Source organism: Castanea sativa, chromosome 2, assembly GCF_040712315.1.
Source record: "Castanea sativa cultivar Marrone di Chiusa Pesio chromosome 2, ASM4071231v1".
Classification (NCBI taxonomy): domain Eukaryota; kingdom Viridiplantae; phylum Streptophyta; class Magnoliopsida; order Fagales; family Fagaceae; genus Castanea; species Castanea sativa.
Window position 1 is genome coordinate 18,499,521 of NC_134014.1, and position 9,195 is coordinate 18,508,715.

General features: G+C 43.9%; 1 protein-coding gene across 1 annotated transcript; it reads left to right on the forward strand.

Moving 5' to 3' along the window:
* The first annotated feature begins 743 nt into the window (after positions 1-743).
* On the forward strand, positions 744-2,725 carry LOC142624994 (uncharacterized). The gene is made up of 3 exons (XM_075798708.1): positions 744-895; positions 994-1,391; positions 1,962-2,725. The coding sequence occupies exons 1-3, from the start codon at positions 744-746 to the stop codon at positions 2,723-2,725; spliced, it is 1,314 nt and encodes a 437-aa protein (XP_075654823.1).
* Positions 2,726-9,195: the final 6,470 nt, after the last annotated feature.

Below are 9,195 nucleotides of genomic sequence, written 5' to 3' on the forward strand. Positions count from 1 at the left end.
GTCTTTCATGACCAAAGCAAGCACATCGACACAAGGTATCATTTTATTCGAGAATGTATTGCAAGAAAAGAAGTTCATCTCGAGTTCGTGAAGTCACATGATCAGGTTGCAGATATACTCACTAAACCACTCAAGTATGGCACATTCAACAAGCTGCGAGCCTTACTTGGAGTAATCAAGAAAACAAGTTTAAGGGGGGATGTTAGAAGTTAAACTTGTTTGTAATTAATCCTTCATAAATAAGTGAGTTTCATAAGTTAATGTAGTGGGAAGTTTATTGAAGTTATGTGTGAGATTTATGAATATAAGAGTTAGAAAATAAATGTAGTGAGAGTTAAAGGTTGGATGGTGTACTATATAAACCCATTCATCCGTCAAATTCTATGCAAGAGTTGAAGAGAAATACAAAACCTTAAAGAGTTCTAACTCTTCCCTCTCCACTCTCTCTCTCTTTATTTAATTTGTGAGTGTGAGTCTTTTCTACACACTAAGTAGTGTGTGGATATTTGTGAGAGTAACTAAGAAAAGGCCCATCAATATTTTGTTTTATTTCCAACAATGTAAAGTCAAGAAGACCATCACAACCAAAGTTTTCGTTGTGCTGTTTAGAAGGACTAATTTATTTGCCTTTGTTAAAACATGCACCTCCGGTTCTTGAAGAATTGTTGAATTACAATGGCCCTTTATTTGTGCATTTCCATGACAACCTTCGGCAATATAATGCAATGTTTGCAATAACATCAATGAATGGAAAAGTTGACAAAACTGTAAATGATGGAAATGGTCCCTATGTGTTCAGGCTAAATGGACAGAATCATCATCTGATTGGCTCTTTGCTACCAGTTGAAGGATCAGAACCAAAGTTTGACTTTACATATTTGATACAGAGAATGAGGTGCAGCATAGGATAAGGTTGATTTCATCTGATAAAGAAAATGATGTCATTGATCTCGAAATTGTTAACTTTCAAATATATATGCTTGCTGAAAACAGTGCTTTGGTTAAGGTTTTCAGAATGGCCAGGGATCACTACACTGAATGTAATACTGCAGATGTTAGATTGCGTCTCATTAATTGTCGTACCAATCGTTCCTCACAATATAATCTACCTACTGCCTTAGAAGTTGCTGGACTTATTGTGAATGATTTTGACCCTAATAATGGGTATCGTGATATTACTGTTGAGGATCGTGATCTTGGGCTCCAACATATAAGTGAAATCCATCTAGCTTTTATGGCTATGCAATATCCTCTACTTTTCCCTTATGGTGAGGATGACTTCTTTGTTGGCATACCAAAAAGATTAAGAGGCTCAAAGGAAGAAAGTGAAAATTCCATTGTCACGATGAGAGAATATTATGCATTTCGTATTCAACAATGGCTTAGTGAAGGCAACACTTTAATTTCTAGTGGTAGACTTTTCCAGCAATTCATTGTTGACACTTACTATTGTATTGAAGGAATTCGTTTGAGGTGGATACAACAAAAACAAGACTACCTAAGAACTGAGATATACAGTGGCCATCAAGATACAATACTACGAGGAGACAACTCGAGCATCTATTGGTAAATGGATAGTTTTACCATCTTCTTTCACTGGTGGCCCAAGATACATGATTCAGAACTATTAGGATGCCATGGCAATATGTCAGATAGCAGGCTATCCAGACCTCTTCCTTACTTTTACATGCAATCCTAAATGGCCAGAGATCATTTCTTTCCTAGAATTGATTCTTGGTCAAAAGTCGGAAGACTGACCAGACATTGTTGCAAGAGCTTTTAAAATAAAATTGGATGCACTTTTGCAAGACATAAAGAAAGGACAGCATTTTGGTAAAGTACTTGCAGGTCATACAAACTGAACATACATTTTTCCCCTGAATAATTATCATCATTTTTTCAAACATCCATGCTTGCACATTATTTATTTTGATTTCTTCCCTCATTTATATTTGATGCAGTTGTATACACGATTGAGTTCCAAAAAAGAGGTCTTCCTCATGCACATATATTGGTATTTTTGCATCCCGATGATAAAGAAGATATTGATAGCATAATCAGTGCTGAAATTCCAGATTCTTTGGAAGATTCGATTGGACATGAAGCTGTTAAGCAATTCATGATGCATGGGCCATATGGTGCAGCTAGGCCAAACTCTCCTTGCATGGTTTATAACAATTGTACCAAGCATTTCCCTAAACGTTTTGTCCGTGAAACCATCATTGATGACCAAGGCTTTTCGGCTTATAGAAGACGAGAAGAGGGTTGTTTGGTGGTGAAAAATAGTGTTGAATTAGAAAATCGATATGTAGTCCCATACAACATTGATTTGCTGGTGAAGTATCAGTCGCACTTAAATGTTGAATGGTGTAATCGATCAAAGGCCATCAAATATCTTTCTAAATACATTAATAAAGGCATAGATCGTGTCACCGCTGTTTTGGAAGAAAATGTAGTCTACAATCCAAATGATGGAATAGAATCTATATTAGAAAAAGATAAAATAAAAACATATCTTGACCGCAAATATATATCGGCATCAAAAGCATCATGGAGAATTTTCCAGTTCGAGATTCATTACCATGAACCAGCTGTTCAGAGATTGAACTTTCATATGAAAAATGAAAATCAGGTCACTTTTTCTGATTATGAATATTTGGATAATGTGGTAAATAGACCAGGAATTGACAAAACAGTATTTACAAAGTGGATGACAGCAAATTGACTGTATGAAGATGCTAGGCAGCTAACCTTCCAAGACTTTCCAAAAAAAAGGGTTTGGGACAAGAAAAACAAAGAATGGAGGAGAAGAAAGTCAGGTTGGTCCATTGGTAGAATCTATTATGCACACCCTTCAAGTGGAGAACGGTTCTATCTTAGAATGCTATTAAATGTTGTATATGGTGCTACAAGTTTTGATGACATCAAAACTGTTAATGGCCAATTGTGTCCTTCTTTTAAAGCTGCATGTTTTGCTCTTGGGCTACTTGATGGAGATATAGAGCGGAATGATGCTTGATGAAGCCGAAAATATCACCAGTGAGTTCTAAGCACTCCTCAAACGAAAGCAACACCTGCAAAAGTAAAACGAAGAACCTAGAAGAGAGCACCGGTGTGGTGTCGGCCGAATACCCTCTGAAGGTCAAGTTAGAATCTTGTTCCTTTAACCCTAGAGTGCTAGAGTTAAGAATATTATGCGTACCTTCATACCTAGGGTTTCTGGGGTATTTATATTGAGTAGAATTACCTTTCTTCAAGGATACAACTTCCTTCTCAAGTTCCTTTCCATATAGGAGTCTTCCCAAACGTGCGTCGCAAGAAGTCCAAATATACACGTTTGCGTGGGGATAAAGCAAAGGCTTATCCGAAGTGTATCAAACGACATGCCACGTGGCAGCCATAATTAATTTATACAAGACGGATATTCAGCAACACCCAACCGTCATAGCTGGGTCACTCATGGTGTCGACCCGTCATCTCTGTCCATCCATTTACTATTTTTATCCCCTTCAGTTGATCCCCCCGTCCAGTCAATAATTGGCCCAGATGGCCTTAGGGAATTCGTCATGCTGCCTCTCTGGACGGTAAATGATTTTAGGTCGTCCATGACTGAATCCCAACTCAACTCACTTAGGACCAAGTATCAAATACCGGATAACATCCGTCTGCGTCTTCCCAAAAAATCCGAGAAATGCTACTACAAGGGAGTAGACGGTGTTGGGATCTACGAGCAAGCTTTAAAGGCGGGGCTCAGGTTTCCATTAAGTTCTCTTCACCGTCGACTTCTTCAATACCTTGGTCTGTCCGTCACCCAAATCTCCCCCAATGCCTGGAGAGTGTTCATTGGGGTTGAGGTTTTATACGGGGCAATGTCTGACGGTTCCCGAAGGTTGACGGTGGAAGAATTTTTCCATTGTTACCGTCCGACAGAGATTGTTAAGTCCAAGGGGATGTATAGCTTCGCAGCTAGAAGTCCTTTATTGAGGCTCGTCAGTGATACTCCAGACTCGAACAGAGACTGGAAGAGCCGTTACTTCTTTTTAGAAGGGGACGAATGGATGTGTCATCCAGGAGATGTAACTAATATGCCCGTCGACACAACATGGGGCATAATGCCTCCGTCGGGTATGTGTATCCCTTTTGCTTCCGTCCAGTCTTTGAAGTTTGTTTTCATTTTTTCTTTTAGGCCTAACCGTCCTTTATTGCAGCGCGGGACCGTCCACAAGTTGATTTGGAGCAGTGGAATTTTCTGGAGAAAATCTTCAACAAAACAAAACTGCAAGAGAGGACTTGGGCTCAACTCGTCACACTCGATACGCTTCACTGGTATTGTGACGGACCAGAACCTTCATCCGCTGCCCGTTAATACGATAACAGAATTCGAAAACGTAAGTCCATCAGAATTATACCCGTCTTTAATCTTTCTCTTGTTTTACTTTTATCTTTCCCTTCTCACCCGTCTTTGATTTGCAGAGATGGACGCCGCCAGGAGGAAAGCATTCATTAAACAACAGGCGGCGAAGAAAAAACAAGAGGGAGGTCAAACAAAGGGGACGGTCCCTCCTGTACCGTCAAAACGGATTCAAGTTGAAAAAACGGACCGTCCTCCCAAGAAGCAAAAGACCTCCAAACCCGTCGTGGCCTTGGAGGCAGAGAAGACGGTTGTCAAGCATGGAAAAGGCAAAGGCTTTATGAAAGGCCCAGAAGGGGAGAAGCCACCCGTCCTCTTCCGGGAGGATTCTAGCTACGCCCTGGAGAAGATGTCGTCTATGCTGACAGCCGACAACTATGCAGACCTCGGCAACCATTCAACGGAGGCGATGGGTGAGACGGGTCTTTTCACCCTTGCACAGGTAATCTTGAATCCGTCTAGTATTGTTGCTAAGTTCCTTCACATCCGTCATGACACTGTACTTTGCTTCCAGGCCATGGTGATGATGAAAGGGCTCCTTGGCCGTTGTCTCAATCATGAGACATCTATGGACCGTCTGAGAAAGAAAGGCAAGACGATGGAGGATGAACTGCACGAGTTGAGGACCTACAAGATCAATATGGACAGAAAGCTCAAATGCTCGGAGCAGGTCGAGAGAGGAGGTGGAAAAGGAGAACGGGCATCTTCGTGAGATATTGAAGGACAAGGAGAAGCGGTGACGGAGACAACATCCAAGCTTCACAACGCGAAGGAGATGGCCATTCTAGAATACCGGGATTCGAACTCCTTCGACGGAGCCGGGGAGCTCCTTTGGCGACGGGTTCGATGACGCCATCCGTCGGGTGAAGTCATCGTACCTCGACCTGGACGTATCCCATATATCCATTGACGCCCAAGGGCAAACGCTTGCACAATCCGTCCGTTCGAAAGTACAGAAGAAGTATTTGCCGTCGCTGCTCCAGCCGACGAAGGCGAAGTTCCACCTCCTAGCCAGCCAAATGACGGTCCAATGGTCGAGAACTCTCCTCCTAAGGATGAATAGGACACTTGCTTTTTGTAAAAGTTTTTACCGTTGTAAGAGAACTTTATTTAATCCGTCATTTGTAATTTTAACTTTGATTTATCGAATCTTTTATTGCATGTTGCTTGCTCATTATCCGTCGTACTTTCAGTTAACTCGTCCACTTGATGAATGGCCTTTCAAATGTATTTTTGCTAACCGTTCATTTTTCGAACTAGATTTCTTTCTCTTTGGGTGATCCGTCCACTTTGTGGACGTGTAGGTTTCTCACCCTGTGGGTGATCCGTCCACTTTGTGAACTTTAGGTTTTTCACCCTTTGGGTGATCCGTCCAGTTTGTGGACTCGTAAATTTCTCACCCTGTGGGTGATCCGTCCATTTTGTGGACTTGTAGGTTTCTCACCCTTTGGGTGATTCGTCCACTTTGTGGACTTGTAGGTTTCTCACCCTTTGGGTGATCCGTCCACTTTGTGGACTTGTAGGCTCTTCACCCTTTGGGTGATCCGTCCACTATGTGGACTTGTAGGTTCTTCACCCTTTGGGTGATCCGTCCACTATGTGGACTTGTAGGTTCTTCACCCTTTGGGTGATCCGTCCACTATGTGGACTTGTAGGTTCTTCACCCTTTGGGTGATCCGTCCACTATGTGGACTTGTAGGTTCTTCACCCTTTGGGTGATCCGTCCACTATGTGGACTTGTAGGTTTTCATCAGCATGCATTTATTTAAAAAATTCCTCCCATAAGTTCAATAAACCAAATTGTTCATGAAAAAGAAAAGCTGTCTAAAGAGTAAAAACTACAACTGTCTAAAACTAAACTGAAAAGTAAGGCAGCCTAGGTATTGTGACTGCTGCACTATTGGTAGTACTTCTTCAGGTGCTCCGTGTTCCAGGGATGGCTCAACTTCTTTCCGTCTAATGTCTCCAAGTAGTACGTTCCCTTCCTGTGCCATGAAATGATTCGGTACGGGCCTTCCCGATTGGGACCCGGCTTTCCCGGGGATGCATCTTTCGTAGCGCCAAGCACTTTTCGTAACACTAGATCTCCGACTTTGAAGTCCGGTGCCGAACCTTAGAATTGTAGTGTTTTGCCATCATGTCCTGGTACCGCGCCAGTCTTTGAGCCGCCGTTGCCCTGACTTCGTCAACAAGGTCAAGCTCTAGACGTAATGCTTCAGCATTCTCATTCTCGTCATAGCTTTCCACGCGGTAGCTCGTCAAACCTACTTCTGCCGGTATGAGGGCTTCAGCACCAAACGCCAATCGAAACGGTGTTTCTCCCGTTGGCGTTCTTGCCGTCGTTCTGTACGCCCATAAGACACTTGGTAACTCGTCCGGCCATATGCCCTTTGCCCCCTCGAGCCGGGTCTTGATGATCTTTAACAAGGACCGGTTCGTGACTTCAACTTGTCCATTAGCCTGTGGATGAGCGGGTGACGAATAGTGATTCTTGATTCCTAGCTGAGAACAAAAGTCTCGGAACGCATCGTTGTCGAATTGCTTCCCATTGTCCGACACGAGTACTCTCGGGATCCCATATCGGCAGATAATATTTCTCCATACAAAGTTGCGAATATTTTTCTCCGTGATTGTAGCAAGAGCTTCTGCTTCCACCCATTTGGTGAAGTAGTCGATTCCTACTACCAGGAACTTCAGTTGTCTTGCAGCCATTGGAAATGGACCCATGATGTCCAATCCCCATTGTGCGAACGGCCATGGGGCCGTCATGGGTGTGAGTTCCTCTGTTGGCTGCCTAATAAGATTGCCGAACCGTTGACACTTATCGCAGGCTCTCACGTAAATATGGGCATCCTTCTGCATTGTCGGCCAATAATACCCAGCTCTGAGTAGCTTGTGTACCAGAGACCTCGATCCTGAGTGGTTTCCACAAATCCCTTCATGAACTTCCCTCATTACATAATCTGCTTCGTCATGGCCTAGGCATCTTAGATATGGTCGGGAGAATCCTCTTTTGTAGAGGATGCCTTTGATTAGTATGAATCGGGCAGCTCTAACCTTCAGTTTCCTAGCTTCTTCCTTCCCGTCTGGAAGCTTCCCGTCCTTGAGGTATGTCACAATTGGAATCGTCCAATCGTCTTCAGTGGTTAACTCCTGCACCTGAACGTTATCTAGCAACGACGAATATTGGACAAAGGATAATACCTGTTCTGGGATAACCATAGGTTCGGCCGAAGCAGCCTTTGCAAGTCGATCCGCTTCTTGGTTCTCTTCTCTCGGGATTTGAGTTATTGTGAATTGGAGGTCATTAGTTCGACCCTTCACTTCTCCGAGGTACTTTCTCATTCGTTCACTCCTGCAATCATAACTCCCATTAACTTGGCTAGCTACGATTTGGGAATCGGAGTATACCACTGCCTTCCTGGCCCCAGCCGCTATTGCAAGCTCCAATCCCGCCATCAGGGCCTCATACTCCGCTTCATTATTCGTAGTAGGGAACTCCAGACGGATCATACATTCAATCTTATCTCCTTCTGGGGTATGGAGTACAACTCCGACTCCTCCCGCATGCTTATTGGAGGATCCGTCTGTGTGAATTCTCCATGTGGGCTCCTCTGCTGCCCCCTGCTCCTCATGTGTAGTGAACTCCGCAATAAAGTCCGCCAATATTTGTCCTTTCACAGCTGTTCGTGGCCGGTATTGGATATCGTACTCGCTCAGCTCGATTGCCCACAAGGCCATCCGTCCAGCGGCTTCAGGATTGTTCATTGCTCTCCGCAATGGTTGATCCGTCAGGACTATTATTGCGTGTGCTTGAAAATACGGTTTCAGTTTTCGGGCTGCAGTTACAAGCGCGAAGGCGAGTTTTTCCATCCGTGGGTACCTTTCCTGCGCCTCGTAGCGCCCGGCTTACAAAGTAGACGGGCTTCTGTACCTTCCTTTCTTCTCTAATGAGAGCCGCACTTACCGCTGCCGATGAGACAGCCAGGTACAGGAATAATTCCTCCCCTGGCGTAGACGGGCTTAGCAACGGTGGGGCACAGAGATATGCCTTCAACTCTTCAAATGCTCTTTGGCATTCGTCCGTCCATTCAAAAGATCTCCTTAGCGTCCTAAAGAAAGGGAGACACTTGTCTGTTGCTCTTGATACAAACCTATTCAAGGCTGCTATCTTCCCTGTCAGGCTTTGCACTTCCTTCACTGTCCTTGGAGGAGCTAGATCCATTATTGCTTTTACTTTCTCGGGGTTGACCTCGATGCCCCGCTGGGACACCATGAACCCTAAGAACTTTCCAGCAGTTACTCCGAATGTGCATTTGCTTGGGTTCAGCTTCATTTTGTACGTTCGAAGAGTGTCGAAAGTCTCCTGGAGGTCCCTCAGATGATCCGACGCTTTTACGCTTTTTACCAACATGTCATCTACGTAGACTTGAACGTTTCGGCCAATCTGGTGCTCGAACATCTTGTTCATTAATCTTTGGTATGTGGCTCCTGCATTCTTGAGCCCGAATGGCATCACCTTATAGCAAAAAAGCCCTTGACTCGTCACGAATGATGTCTTCTCTTGATCTGTCTTCTCCAACTTAATCTGGTTGTACCCCGAGAAGGCGTCCATGAAGCTCAACAACTCATGTTTTGCGGTTGAGTCGACTAAGGCGTCAATCCGTGGGAGCGGGTAACTGTCTTTAGGGCATGCTTTGTTCAGATCCGTGAAATCAACGCACATTCTCCACTTCCCATTTGACTTTTTGACCATTACCACGTTCGCCAGCCAGTCTGGGTAG

Excerpts from the sequence above, each read along its gene's own strand:
- LOC142624994 (XM_075798708.1), top strand. The coding sequence starts at position 744 with ATGAATGGAAAAGTTGACAAAACTGTAAATGATGGAAATGGTCCCTAT. Across the intron at positions 896-993 it reads TATTTGATACAGAGAATGAG|TGCTTTGGTTAAGGTTTTCA; the intron begins GTGCAGCATAGG and ends TGCTGAAAACAG. Across the intron at positions 1,392-1,961 it reads TCAACAATGGCTTAGTGAAG|TTGTATACACGATTGAGTTC; the intron begins GCAACACTTTAA and ends TATTTGATGCAG.